Source organism: Mchenga conophoros, linkage group LG11, assembly GCF_057382185.1.
Source record: "Mchenga conophoros isolate Kocher_MC1m ecotype Shallow Benthic linkage group LG11, M_conophoros_male_GT1.1, whole genome shotgun sequence".
Lineage (NCBI taxonomy): Eukaryota > Metazoa > Chordata > Actinopteri > Cichliformes > Cichlidae > Mchenga > Mchenga conophoros.
In genome coordinates this window covers 14,880,165-14,895,121 of record NC_140536.1, presented here as the reverse complement: position 1 = coordinate 14,895,121, position 14,957 = coordinate 14,880,165, and the positions used below count along the sequence as shown (strand labels likewise).

The 14,957-nt window shown below is 37.9% G+C and overlaps 2 protein-coding genes across 2 annotated transcripts; both read right to left on the bottom strand.

Annotated features, from left to right (window-relative positions):
- Positions 1–4,447: 4,447 nt before the first annotated feature.
- On the bottom strand, positions 4,448–7,138 carry LOC146563780 (C-C chemokine receptor type 5-like). The gene is made up of 3 exons (XM_085290310.1): positions 7,061–7,138; positions 5,779–5,925; positions 4,448–5,565 (listed from the first exon to the last, which is right to left on the bottom strand). The coding sequence occupies exons 1-3, from the start codon at positions 7,065–7,067 to the stop codon at positions 4,670–4,672; spliced, it is 1,050 nt and encodes a 349-aa protein (XP_085146436.1). The 5' UTR covers positions 7,068–7,138; the 3' UTR covers positions 4,448–4,669.
- Positions 7,139–11,586: 4,448 nt separating this feature from the next.
- Positions 11,587–14,568, bottom strand: LOC146563779 (C-C chemokine receptor type 2-like). Its single transcript, XM_085290309.1, has 3 exons — positions 14,474–14,568; positions 13,384–13,542; positions 11,587–13,171 (listed from the first exon to the last, which is right to left on the bottom strand). The coding sequence occupies exons 1-3, from the start codon at positions 14,478–14,480 to the stop codon at positions 12,279–12,281; spliced, it is 1,059 nt and encodes a 352-aa protein (XP_085146435.1). The 5' UTR covers positions 14,481–14,568; the 3' UTR covers positions 11,587–12,278.
- Between the last annotated feature and the right edge of the window lie 389 nt (positions 14,569–14,957).

Sequence of the window (14,957 nt, the reverse complement as noted above, 5' to 3'; positions counted from 1 at the left end):
CTTTCAAGTATTTAAATTTTCAGCTTTTTCCTTTTACAAATTTAAAGTGAAACAACACAAAACACTGCAAACCACAACACAATTAAATATAAATTAAAATATGAAAACAAAAAGAAACATGCACATTATCTGTCATATGGGCCTGCATGAATAAACTTGATGAATCCTTTATCATCTGCAACCGAAAATAGTTGTCGATGATTACTATACCTTTCTAATGTGACGTTGTTGTCCTTGGCTCTCTTTCTCTCTCTCCCCCTCTGGATCTGTTCCTGTGTTACTGAGTGTAATTACCGCCCCTCCCCCCTCTGCCCAGCGTAAAGCACAAGGCTCGCTTGCTGAGTGAAGCAGAAAAAAAGTGCGAGAGAGAGGCTGAGAGAAAAAAAAAAAAAAAGAAAACCCACGTGACGGCTCGCGATAAGGAGCCGGCTCTAAGAGCCATTTCGTTCGCGAACGACCCATCACTATTCTCTTATGACTCTGCAATAGTCGGCCTCATCACTGATGGGGACGACAAGGAGTACAGAGGACTGACCAAAGACTTTGTGGACTGGTGCCAGCTGAACTAAATCGTAAATGGCCTGTATTTGTATAGCGCAGTGGTCCCCAACCCCCGGGCCTCGGACCGGTACCAGTCCGTGAGTCGTTTGGTACCGGCCCGGTACCAAACGCTGTTCTCCACAGAACCATCCAAGGTGTACTCTCAGTGGCAAGTGAACAATACGGAACAATACTGGAAGAGCATATGGGAGAAGGACGCAACCCATAACGGCAATGCTCAGTGGCTAGTGGATCTATGGCTAGTGGATGTATTTTTACTCAGTTGTATATAGTATTTGTATTTGTATTCTATTTTTATCTTATTGTATATTTATTTTATTTTATTCTACTGTATATAGTATTTTATTTTATTCTATTCTGTACAGTTGTGTACTGTATTTATTCTTATTGTATTCTAATTTTTGCCTCATAACTTTTGCACTGTCCACTTCCTGCTGTGACAAAACAAATTTCCCACGTGTGGGACTAATAAAGGTTATCTTATCTTATCTTATCTGAGGACAAACCACAGCAACCTCCCTGAACAGAGTCCAGTAACCATCACAGTGGCAGATATCCAAGGAAGTGTCTCCAGTATGAAGAGTTGGACAGCACTAGGCCCCTACATGGTTCACACCTACTGGCAGGACCCTCAAGCTTCCAGGCCTCTGGTAGAGGACCCAAGCTTGAAGAATTGACTGCCCGCAGGGGCGAGCGGGGAGTTTTATATATATATATACTTTGTATTACTGTTCAAAGATATTTACCTGACATGGTCATATAGCAGTGATGTCGTTTTAAATCAGGTGAAGTCAGGAATTATAATTCAAGGCTTCTCCTTTTTGTTTTTTTTATTGATGTGATCTCTTTAGATGTGCAGAGATTGACTGTCTTAAAGTCAGCAGTCTGATAACGAGAAGCACAAAAAAGAGGAAATGCAGATTTAATTTTCACTGTCACTACAGATTTTGTCAATGCAGTAACATTCTCACTGCAAATATATTCTCAGAATGAACAATGCACTTCTCCAACATGACAATCCAATTTATGACCTTCATTTGATGTAAGTTCAAGATTGGCATTATCATTTATTGTTTCAAGAAAACAAAATCGGGATAAGAAATGAATGGATGTCTGACTTGAATCAATCCGAGTACCAAGTAATGACAAATATGAGGAACCATAACGTAGAACAAGTGAAGAAGAAGAGTATAAAACATGAAAATGTGGAAGTAGGTATAAATAGGAATGACAGTAAGGCAATGAGCAAGTTTCGTACAAAGGAGATCTGAAACCATTTTAGGCCCTTTTTTTTATATTTTTCTGCAAACATGGAAGCTCATGAAAAAAATGTGTGAAGAAATCAAACTGTTACAGATTCTATACACAGCAGGCTCAGTTTAACAGACCAAAAAGTTTCATTTAGCCTGAGCAGAACAAGGAAGTGACCAAACAAACAAAAAGAACATGAACAAGACACGGCCTGCAGTAATAACAAGGTGAAACATTCATGTCACACGAGTTTCGTCTGCCCTCCACCTTCAGTTCAGTTCAGTTTCATTTATGCAGCACTGAATCCCAATAACATCTGACACAGGGGTGTTACATTGTGAAGTAATGAGCAAAAAAAGTTACTAGATAAAAGTGGAGGTGACATCAGAGGATTTGAATGTGTACTAAATGAGTTGTCTAACACATCTCTGCAGGCATCAACTTTTTCAGCAGCTGCAAGGCTCGTATCATAAACTTCTCTCCCACAAAAGCATAAATGATGGGGTTCAGGCAGCAGTGAGTGTAAGCAAAGGCCTCAGTTACTGCTACTCCCATGTTCCATCATTGAGGATTATTTCTCTTTCCTGAAGAAACTCCAGGAAAAGGGAAATGTTATATGGAGCCCAGAGCAAGAAAAATACAACCACTAAACAAATTATCAGCTTGACGATGCGGTGCTTCTTCGTGGTCCTCATGTTTACCAGCCTGGGGATGATCCTGGAGTAGCAACCTACCATCACCAGCACGGGAATCACAAGACCCAGCACATTTGTGGTGAACAGGTTGTAACGCTCCCAGACTTTGTTGTTCTCTTTGTTCCAAACACAACACAAGGCTTGTTTTTTTTCGTGTTTTATTGATGTGATCTCTTTAGATATGGAGGAATTAACTAACAGTCTTAAAGTCAGCAATCTGATCATGAGAAGTGCAAAATAAGAAAAGCAGATTTCACTTCCTGTTTGTCCTTAAGTGAGGTCATTACAAATACTTCAAAGAACAACACAGCATATGGTGGTACAAATTCACACCTTTACAAAATGACTGCTGGTTTTTATATAAAGTACAAGAGACTTTATTAGTATCATTTTCGTTACTATTATTGTTTGTTTCTTCCTCTTCTTGGTCTCACTGTCGTACAGCCCGGCTGCTCATCATAGATTCTACTCTCACAGGACACTTTAGCAGAAATGTTCTCTATTCTGATGCTCACTGTGAACTTTAGCAGGTTGACTTGACCACGACTGCATGTCTGAATGCTCATTTTCATTTTCTGAAGTACATACACCATCCCCTTTGGCACTGCAAACCATCCTGTCTTCAACGTCCCTTAAGTCAGCTTTCTTTGACATTTTGATGCTCACCTTGAACTTCATTGGGTGAACTTCACCATGTCTGCATGTAGTGACACAATCTGTTCAGTTTTGCAACAGTTGTCACTCATATCCTTTGAACCTTTTATTAACATACTATATGTGAAAATATGAAAATTCCAAGTATTTGAATTCTACATGGGGAAAAAAACCCATTATTTTTGGATTACTGAACTGTTTCCAGGTAATATTTGATGCAGTGGCAAAACTATTCCATTTGTACACCTAAAGGACTCATCACGCCTTTATTCTTTTTTTAAAAAGAATTTATTTAATTTAAGGACATGAAGGGGCTTGTTACTGCTTATCCTAAAACGTACTTTCACCAGACAAAGGAGTTGTATTTTTCAGCAAAACTGGCCTTTTGTGTTAATATGAGTAAAAATAAAGAGACACTGAAAAATGTTTTCAGATAAAGAGTTGTTTTGTTTGTTTCGTTTCAAAAAATAATACTTGTTAAAAAAATCTATAATACTAATCTTTACTAACAAAAATAATTCGAAAGCTTAACTTGATCAACTTTCCCTGAATATTCTAACTATTGATAAAGTCTACCTCCACTAATGTTCCTCTATATGACATCATGCTGCTGTTTTATGAATGTGAACAACTACCTCCATCTCAAAGAACTTTTGATCTTCTTTGTTTTCATCACTGTGTACAGAATTTGTCATTACAATAATAATGAGAAACAGAAGAACATGCTCGCTGCAAATATTCTTCTCAAAAGCAATAATGTACTTCTCCAACATGACAGTCCACTTTATGACCTTCATGTGACATGAGTTCGAGATCTGCAGTATCATTTATTGTCTTAGCAAAGCAATAATACAAAATCCGGAAAGCAGATGATTGGATGCCTGACTCCAATCAGCTCCATTGGTAAACAATGACAAATACAAGGATCCACAACATAATACTACAAACAAAAGAACTATATAAGGCTGAACATCAGAAAACAACGTGGAAGTAGAGAAAATTACGATTCACACATGCAGCTATTTCACATCTTCTTTTGCTTAAAGAAAATCTAAAACTGTTGTACGCTATTTTTGGTGCATTTCTGCAAAATAGCAAACTCATTAAAAATGTGTGAAGAACAAAGCAAACTATTACAAGTTGCTATAAACAGCAGGTTCAGTTTAATGGACCATCTAATGTAAGTCAGCCTGAGCAAAACAAGGAAGGGCATCACATAGTAAGATACTTGAGATTCTATAAAGCAGTTAGCAGTGCTAACATGTTAATTTTATAAGTAGGCAGAATTTACTTCTACAATCTTATGGTCAGAATCAAATATAAACCAATGTAAATGCAAAGGGTCCAAAAGTGTACAGAGACATTTTGAAGGTGACTCACAGGTGAAGAACACTGTGGTATTTGTCAGATAGAAGTGACCAAATGAACAATACGAACATGATGCACGGTCTGCAGTAATAACAGGGTGAAACATTCATGTAAAAATACTTACAACTGCCCTCCACCTCCTACAGTTTAAAAGAGGAGGTGATTTCAGAGCCCCTGGACATAACTGAGCTCCTCCTGAATGAGCTGTCTGTCAGATCTCTGCTGTAACCAGGCATCAACTTTTTCAGCAGCTGCAAGGCTCGTCTCATGAACTTCTCTCCCACAAAAGCATAAATGATGGGATTCAGACAGCAGTGAGTGTAAGCTAAGGCCTCGGTCACTGTTATTGACAGCTTTACATTGTTGTACCAGGTTTCATCATTGAGGATTATTTCTCTTTCCTGAAGAAACTCCAGGAAAAGGGAAATGTTATATGGAGCCCAGAGGAAGAAGAATACAACCACTATACAGATGATCAGCTTGACGATGCGGTGCTTCTTTGCGGTCCTCATGTTTACCAGCCTGGGGATGATCCTGGAGTAGCAACCTACCATCACCAGCACGGGAATCACAAGACCCAGCACATTTGTGGTGAACAGGTTGTAATGCTCCCAGACTTTGCTCTCCTTAGGATAGTCACATTCAAACTTCTGGGACTCTTTTGTTTCCTGTATGAAGATAAAATCCGGCAGAGACACAAACAAGCTCAGCATCCAAACGAGCACGGTCAGAATGATGGCTGCCTTCTTTGTGCGATAACGTGCAACCCTGTGAGCGTGCATGATGATCATGTAGCGGTCCAGCGTCATGACAACCATGAAGAAGATGCTGCTGAAGAAGCCAATGTGGTGAGAGCCAGAGATCAAACGGCACATGAAGTCTCCAAAAGTCCACTGGCCAACCCTGGTATTGTGAGAGAAGAAAGGCAGCATGAAGACGAAGAGGAGGTCAGAGAGAGCCAGGTTGAAGAGGCAGATGTCTGTCAGGTTGCTCTGATTGCGATGCTTCACCAGGACACACACCACTAGTCCGTTACCTTTGGAAGAAAAGATGCAATAAGTGTAAATGTCACACTGTTACATATTCTTTCTGTCTCTTTCTCTCTGTCGGTCTCATGTTGTTGTGTTGCACATAAACACACCTGCATACAGAGTTTAGGCCTAAAACGTGCTTTCTGTTCCCATAAGGGACAACAGGTCCCTGCAATGTGTAAATACAATACAATCCCCACACAAGAAGACACACCTACCTATGAAGCCCAGGATGAAAACCAAACTGTAGAGAATAGCAAGAAACGCTTGGCTGAATTCCTTTACATCGGTGGAGTTGGCTGGAGCATAGTCTCCATAATCAAAATCACTGTAATTGCCATAATTGTCTTCTGTGTCATTATATTCTGCTGAGAGAGAGAGAATGATGTCATTAGTACTAGTAGTAGTATCAGTAATAGTCTTTCAACTCTGTTTGTAATATTTAGATGCATAGTCAAAAAACATATGCAAGTTGATCAAATGTAAAGTTAATTGTATTATCTGGATAAAGAAAAAAAATTTATATATACACACATATATACATATATATATATATATATATATATATATATATATATATATATATATATATATATATAAATTTTTGCTTTTTGTCTCCTGAGGAAGGTGAATAGAAAATTAAATAGTATTGCTGCTTCATCCGTTTTTATTGGGACAGAAGAAGAACGTGCTAGTTAAAGTAGTAGCAGTAGTATTCTTGCCGACATGTTGCTGTTTGAAAAGGGAAATTTCCTTAACCATGAGCACCACAAATGCTACTCCATTCAGCTCTGCTGCATTGGGCTTTTGGCCCCCAGCCAGTTGATAATTGATTGCCACCTTTTGGTTGTCACAGGTACTCCCTCCTTAGGAAAGTTCTCACCACTTCACATCAATCCATAATGTGACGCTCCTGTATTAAAGTAGGATTTAAGTCTCCTTGGCTATGATTTAAACCTGTAACTATTCTGAAGAAAGGTCATAAAAGGCTTTAAACCCATAAACCCAGCGTCAGCTTGTACAATCATAAACCTGCTCATTTCAGCAGGCGTAATAAACGTTACTATTCAATTTGGCCTGTTTGTTAATGATTATTTTTCACGCTAGTATGTTTTGGTCATAGTGATATTATTTAACATAATTATCATTGTACAACTCTATTGTCTACCTTAAAAAAAATACATGTTTGTGGGTGAGATGATTGTAGATATAAAGGTCAACCACAAGACATTGTGGCAATGCATATCTTTTGAATAATTTCAAAAACTATCTTCAAACACAGTAGACTAAAATAAAAAACAAACGTGTAGACTAAATTTAGAAATAGCAATCATGAACTAATTGTGATATAATTTCAATTATAGCATTTGGTTTTGAATCCCTGCGGCAACTTGTACAGCTGTGAACGTTACACATTATTAAAAATATATTTTTAAGAACTCTGAAAGATATTACACTTTAAATATACTAAATTCTGCATTACTATTAAAATGTATTCACCTGACATGGTGATATCTCAGTGTTGTATCTTCCAAACACGTCAAGTCAGGAACTCTTTTTTTGATTTTTTTATTGATGTGATCCCTTTAGATGTTCAGAGATAAACTAACTGTCTTAAAGTCAGCAGTCTTATAATGAGGAGCACAGTAGAAAAGCAGATTTCACTTCCTGTACGTCCTCAAGTGAGATCTTTATCAGGAGTCTGCTTAAAATCTAGACAGCTAGATAATACTTCAAAGTGCAAGACAGCTTTTGGTGACCCAAATTCACACCTTCACAAGATGACTGCTAGTTTTTAGCGCGTCACAATGCTTATTATTATTATCATTTCTTTCTTTATTTGTTCCTTCATCTTCTTGATCCCATTGTTATACATTACCGCTGTATATCTCAGGACACTTTAGTAAAGACACCGTGTTATCACTGGACTGAGTTTTGCTTTCAGAACTACTTCAATACAACATGGCATAGATTCAACAAGCTGCTGGTTCATATTGATGATGATAGCTTGCCTCTGGCATCAAAAGCACATTTTTCACCCAGAGAGCTGCCACTCAATTGTTTTGTTTCTTCTGTAAACCTCACTGATGGCAGATATAGATAACAACAGAGATGAAGATAAAAATAGAGATACTGTTTGTGATAGAGACGTAGATAAGATAGGGACAGAGATAGAGTTAGTGATAGCAAAGGAGATAAAGACTTAGTGATAGAGATATAAACTGCAAGTTAGACACTGAGGCTTTTGGCGATGAGGGGGCTCTACCTTGCAGCAGTTGGGTGGTTGTGTCACATCTGCCCAGAGGTGGGAAAGTACAGACATTCTCTACTTGGGTAGAAGTACAGACACTAGTGTTGAAAAATACTCCAGTAGAAGTTGAAGTAGTGAAAAAGTACAGTCACTGAAATGAAGAAAGTAAAAAGTTGCTCTCTGGATGATGTTTCTGCCAGCTGTTTTTGTGCAATGCTACCTGAACCTTGTTCTATATTAATGTAATAATAAAATAATATTGAGATCACAAACTTTACTTCTGTTTAAAACTAAATTTTAATGAATGCACTCAGTTTGAATCAGAAAATGAGCAAAGAAAAAGAAGAAAATTAAAAAGAATTTCTGTTGCCCACATTGTAGAGGGGAGCCTTACCCAACATCTGATCTTTAATGTAATCCTTAAATTTCTAGTTCACAAACAAGACTGAGCAGTCCCTATATAACCTCTCTTCTTCCTCTCCTTCCCTGTCCTGTCTTTTTTTAATCTTTCTTCACCAATTAGTGACGTTAGGTGTCTTTCTTTTGCCTCCCTGTGAAATACAGCAGCTGGACCTTAGGCTAGCAACACACTGTGAGATAAACTGCAGTTTGTGTGTTTGGTGATGTTTGTTGAGCTGATAAAAGTGCTGCATTTGAAATTAACTGCTATTTTAAAAAACATTATCCCCTTTATGCTCGCTCCTCTTTTGCAGCGCTAGCTAGATGACGAAGCACAGCAACCGCAACGTATGGACACTTGGACACTCGTTCTGATGTTGCCCCTGCAAGTTTTACAAGTTTTAATAGCACCCTAGTTTTCACACAGTCATACTCACCCTGTGCACTTTATACACTCACCAACACACCCACGTAGCGCTTTCAACACTGCGCGCGGGCGGGGTTTTCCATGTTTCACAAACCTTGCCCTGGACTGTCCTTGTATTATTACTTCCCCCTCCCTTTCTTTTTCTGTCAGCTAAGATATTTTCATACTATACTATATTACACACAATGTTATAACTAAAATAACCTGAATACCTGAAATAACACTAAAAAAAAGTGATTAAATAAACAGATAAAAGTAATACGTGAACAAGAGAGAATTTATAGAGCTGATCTTAGAAAAGCAAAATTGGTGTGAATTTTTGTATTGATGGACTTTTCTTAACTTCATCTGTACAGGTGTTCCACACACTAGCTTATTACATCATTAAACTGGTCATTAGTATAACGTTCACATTGTTGATCATCTTTATGGGTGTAGAAATTATTTTCAGGGTCTATATCATTTTCCAAGACCCATAGTCTGTGATCAGTATACTAAAAGGGTTTTAGTCCCAAATCATGTATATACAATGATTATTTATAGGGAAGGTTGGTTCTCACTTTACTAAGAAAAGTTATTATCATCATATTTTGTCATGTTATATGATTCTTATGTATAGTTGGTTGTTAAGAATTCCTAATGGAGAATTATATTTTTTATTTAACCTGTCATAGTTCATTTCTAATATTTATCCAGATCTGAAACTAATTTAATGACCACAACTTTTTGTTCTTCTGGGGTTCCTTTGAGTTTGATGTAGATGTTGATTGCACCGTTTTTAGTCTTCTTAGTATTCCTGCTTGTCATGCTATGTCTGCATTTTTCTTTGTCAGATGCTCGTTTATGTAGACACTGGTTCCTCACAGCTCACAGTGTCCTTTTTGATTTTCTATTCACAAAGCCTATTATTATAGATGGTTTTACTCTATTACTTTTTGAAGGCAGAGAATGGCAAACCTCAGTGTCTTTACTATTAATAGTTATTCACTTGCCATTGAAGAAATTGACAGTTTGTTGCTCCAAAGAGTCGACGTCAGCTTTAGTAGGCTCATTGACTTCCTGTGCCACTACAGCTCTAGCATACGTTCTGTGTTTGGTCTCCAGTCCACTTACTATTAAGCCATTCATACAGGTATACTGCTCTAGATCATCCACTTGGGAACCAAGAGGGCTATTTTTTTATCCTTTTCTTCATTTCGTTTTTGCAGTTCTTTAATCTGTTCCATCATATCCAATAGCAACTTCTGTTGTTTAGAGGTATTAGAAAGCTCTCCTGACATCTAAGGAGGTAGACCAAGTCATCTGCTGATTGGAAGGTTGGTGGTTCAATCCTTGGCAGTGTGGATGCCAGATATCCCTGGACAAGATATTAATCCTAAATTACTCTAACATGCATCCATCAGAGTATGAATGTGTGCAAGTGTTAGGTAGAAAGCACTTACATAGCATAGAAGAAAGTGCTTGTGTAAATGGATGAATGTGGCATGTTAAGAATGTTAAGCACTTTGAGTGTTCTGGGAAAGTAGAAAAGCACTGTGTAAGAATCAGTCCATTTACCATTTAGTAGGCACTTTTACCAGCCATAGTTGGTATCGTTTAAGCAAAAACTGGCTATGGTACTACTGAAGTTTCGTTCTGTTCCGCCTGCAGGCTAATAAGGAAGCCTGGTCTTGGGCTATTGGAGCCTGACCGTGGCCTGGTGGCGGGCCTGGTATCTGCTGGAGAGTCCTGGGCCTGGAGATGCTGGAGGACCCTGGGCCTGTTGGCTGCTGGTGAATCTTGAATAACATGTCTTGACTTACCGAATTGGCTAACCAGTTCATTTGAATCCTTTCAGAGGTTATCTGAGTCATCAGTAATATGACAACAGCAATATGCTGAAGAATATTTTCCGTTCATTTCAGTTTTAATGCTGCCTTCAGAGATGAGCACCAACAACAAAATGATTTCAACCCAGTTTCAGTATAATTTAAACTGAACTGGTAAACACAGAAACGGTACAGTTTAATGCACTTTTAGCAAATATAATTAACTGAATAAATCAACAGGGTAACTGAAGAAAGAAATCAAACCTTAAATTGATGTGTGTTTGAATTCAACTTAAAATGCTTTTATTTCCCCTTCTAGAAATTGTAATGCCTAAAAAAGTCAGAGCAATACATGGTACAATCTCTGTATGTGCTCTTTTGAGCTTTCACCTTTGTACTCTAATGTCCACCTAATGTCTTGACAGCTCTAATCTGACTCTCCTTCCACAATATTAAGGAAAATCCGTACTTTCACTTCCTGAAACATGATTATAGGTTGAAAATATGCCAAAGTTATTTCTGCTGTCCACTACAAAGGGCAACAAATATGATTTTGGTTTTGGAAAGGAGTAAAATTACTGAATTTCTGAAGTGCTGCTAAAAGGAAAAGTTAAGGGTCTCAAAGTGAAGATATCAATTTGATTTTTAGCAACAACAAAAAAATCATGTATCCTCCTCTGTTGACATAATGTGGAAGCTGCAACTCCTGTCATTTTGAAAAGACATTACATGCGGCCTCAATTGAAAGCCCGAGATTTCAGATGACGGTTCAGTTGGACTCTTCCACGGGCGAGAAAAATTATAGTGATGGTGAAGAGTAACCTATCTAATGAATTAGTTTGGGACTATCTCACAGAACTTCTTTTTTAACAGATCCTTTTTTCTGACTGTACAGAATTTGTCATTTCCATAACAGAGAGAATTAAGAGAGCTTCTCAAAATGAACAATGGACTCCTCCAATATGACAAACCACTTTATGACTTTAATTTGAAGTAAGCTGAAGATTTGCATTATCATTTATTGTCTTAAGAAAACTATCATATAAAATCAGCAAAAGAGATAAAGGAGTGTCTGACTCGACTCAGTCATTACAAATGCAAAGAACCATAAAATGATGTAACAAACAAAAAAAGTGCAAAAAGTGAAACATCAGAATGGGGCTGAAGATAGAAATATGTAAATTAAAGTAAGAAAATGCACCGGTTTCATTCAAAGAAGGTCTGGCACAACAGTAAAAGTCACTGAAGCAATAAGGACAATGTATCCAGCATGTAAAGCTCTATTCTGTACATATATACAATGTTGCCAATACTGGAACGTTTGCTCCACATCATTTTATAAGATTCAATTATCAATGACGACATGTGAATATGGAAAATGCTCCGTATTGGTATACATTTGATTGAAGGATTTCTATTTCATCTAAGACTAGAACATTCTGTATTGCCATCTTTGGTTTGTTTGTGTTGCAGTATGCTGTTTTTGCATGTTTGTGTCAGCTTGTTGTTACAGGATGCTGCAAACAGCAGGTTCAGTTAAATGCACCAGCAAGTTTCACTGAGCCTGAGCAGAAGAAGGACGAGCATTACATAGTCTCAAAAACACTGGAGATAAGTTTTGAGCCTTTGCATCTGAAATGTTATGATAAAAATGAAGTATTCCCTTGTAATCATAGGATCTAAAGGTGTAAACACAAACTCTGTAGTGAAAAACACTGCAGTATGTGTCAAATACAAGTGGTCAAATGAACAAAAAAACAATAACAAGATATGCTCTGCAGTAATAACACGTGAAAACTGCATGTTAAACAAGTTACAACTGCCCTCAAACTTCTACAGTTTAAAAGTGGAGGTGATTTCAGAGCCCCTGGACATAACTGAGCTCCTCCTGAATGAGCTGTCTGACAAATCTCTGCTGTAACCAGGCACCAAATTTTTCAGCAGCTGCAAGGCTCGTCTCATAAACTTCTCTCCCACAAAAGCATATATGATGGGGTTCAGACAGCAGTGAGTGTAAGCAAACGCCTCAGTTACTGCCACTGACAGCCTTATATTTTTGTCCATGGTGTCATTACGTGGGATTTTCCCCTTTTCCTGAAGAAACTTCAAGAAACGAGAAATGTTATATGGAGTCCAGAGCAAGAAAAACGCAACGACTATACAGATGATCAACTTGACGATGCGGTGCCTCTTTGCTGTCCTCATGCTCATCAGTGTGGGGATGATCCTGGAGTAGCAACCAACCATCACCAGCAAAGGAATCACGAGACCCAGCACATTTGTGGTGAACAGGTTGTAACGCTCCCAGACTTTGTTGTGATAGTTACATCCAGTCTTCTGAGGCTCTTCCTTTATTTCCCGTGTGGAGATAAAATCCGGCAGAGAGACAAACAAGCTCAGCATCCAAACGAGCACGGTCAGAATGATGGCTGCCCTCATTGTGCGAAAACGTGCAACCCTGTGAGCGTGCACGATGATCATGTAGCGGTCCAGCGTCATGACAACCATGAAGAAGATGCTGCTGAAGAAGCCAGTCTGGTGAGAGCCGGACAACAAACGGCACATGAAGTCTCCAAAGGTCCACTGGCCGACCCTGGCATAGTGAGAGTAGAACGGCAGCGTGAAGACGAAGAGGAGGTCAGAGAGAGCCAGGTTGAAGAGGCAGATGTCTGTCAGGTTGCTCTGATTGCGATGCTTCACCAGGACACACACCACTAGCCCGTTACCTTTGTGAGAAAAGGCACGATAAGTGTATCTGTCACACTGTTACATGTAAAATAAGGATGTCTGTTTTTGTGTTTCTTACATCACTGTTACACACCTACATACAAGACTCTTTCCCCTGAATCCCTTAAAGTCAACAGCTTACTAAATCTATCTCTGTCCCCAGAAAGTGAGGACGTGTTCTCACAGCCAACATACAACAGGACACACCTACCTATGAAGCCCAGGATGAAAACCAAACTATAGAGAGTGGCAAGAAACACTTGACTGAAATCTTGAATATCAGTTAAGTTGATAGGAGCATAATCTTGTGTGACACCTTCATCATAGTAACTCGTATAATTGTATGTGTCATTTTCTGTGGCATTCTCGTCTGGGGAGAGAGAGAGAGAGAGACAGAGCTGTTATTAGTAGTAGTAGCTGTAGTATAGTAGTAGTATTTCAACACAGACCATGAATATTAATGTACAATGGATATAGCACCTGTCTACAACGCTGCATTCAAACACTTTGAGTGCTCACGGCATTAAATGTTAATAATGAAGTTTCAATCATTTTCATGGAAACACAGGAAAAAGTTCAAAAGTTACTGGTGCTGATTACTGTTTGTGAAAATGATTTTCCTTTGTTATGTATGTTTAGGCCCTCAAAGTCAGTTGATAATGAGGATTATTTTGCCACCTGCTGGTAGTTACAGGTACGTCTGTCAAGCCACCGTTCGTCACTTTTCACCGGATGCTTCTGCTTTATGAAAAACGATATTTAAACTTCCTTTATACTGTCTATGATTTAAACCATATCAGCTACAATAAAAACAGGTGATATGAGGCTAAAAGCCAATAAGCCCGGTCTAAATGTGTACTATTAGAACCCTGGGGCACTGAAAATTATTATTTCATTTCGTCCATTTCTTTATGTTATAATCATTTTTACAAAAATATCCATGTAATGAGATTATTTAAGATTATCAACATAATTTTAAAATATTATTTTTTATTATATTGTCTAACTTAACAGACATGTTTGTAGATGACAGCAAAAGGTCACCTTCACAGACATTGTGGTTATACACATATTTTGTACACTTTTGTGAAGACTTTTCGAAGAATATAGAAATAGAACTATCAAATAGAAATAAAAAGATAATATTTTACAGTATTATTGATTTTAGATCTCTACAGGAATGCGCACAGCCTTAGACATTAAACATAATAACATGGATATATTTAAAAGAAAATATTAAAATATTACACTGCAAAAGTACCAATTTGGATACCAATGGATTACTTATTAAATGTATTCACCTTGCATAGTGATATCTCAATGATGGCTCTTCCAGCCAGGTAGAGTCAGGAATGGCACTTCAAGGCTCCCCCCTTTTTGTTTTTCGTTCTTAATGATGTGATGCCTTTATTCTGCAGAGATGAACTAACACCCAAATAGTTAGCAGTCTGATAATGAGCAGTAAAAAAAAAACAGAAGAGCAGATGTTGCTTCCTGTATGTCCTGTAAGTAAGATCTTTATCTTGTCTAGATGTCTGCTAGACATCAAGAATGCCAAAAATAATTCAAAGAGCAGAATGGCATGTGGTTACACCCCTTCACACCTCTAAAACTGAATGCTGGCTTTTAAAAAACAGTTAAAACCCTTCATGATTTTTGCATGTAGGTTTACACCATATTTAGTTTTCCTTCTACTTAAACTTATTTAGAAAATGCACTATTTTTCAAATAATTTTCAATATGAATACATCTTTAATTTTAACAGCATAATTTCACTCACAGCTG

What these genes read in the sequence shown, in the direction of transcription:
- LOC146563779 (XM_085290309.1), bottom strand. An exon ending in TTTCATCCTGGGCTTCATAG is followed by an intron (nt 13,172 to 13,383) that starts GTAGGTGTGTCC and finishes TTTCTCACAAAG; the next exon opens with GTAACGGGCTAGTGGTGTGT.
- LOC146563780 (XM_085290310.1), bottom strand. An exon ending in TTTCATCCTGGGCTTCATAG is followed by an intron (nt 5,566 to 5,778) that starts GTAGGTGTGTCT and finishes TTTCTTCCAAAG; the next exon opens with GTAACGGACTAGTGGTGTGT.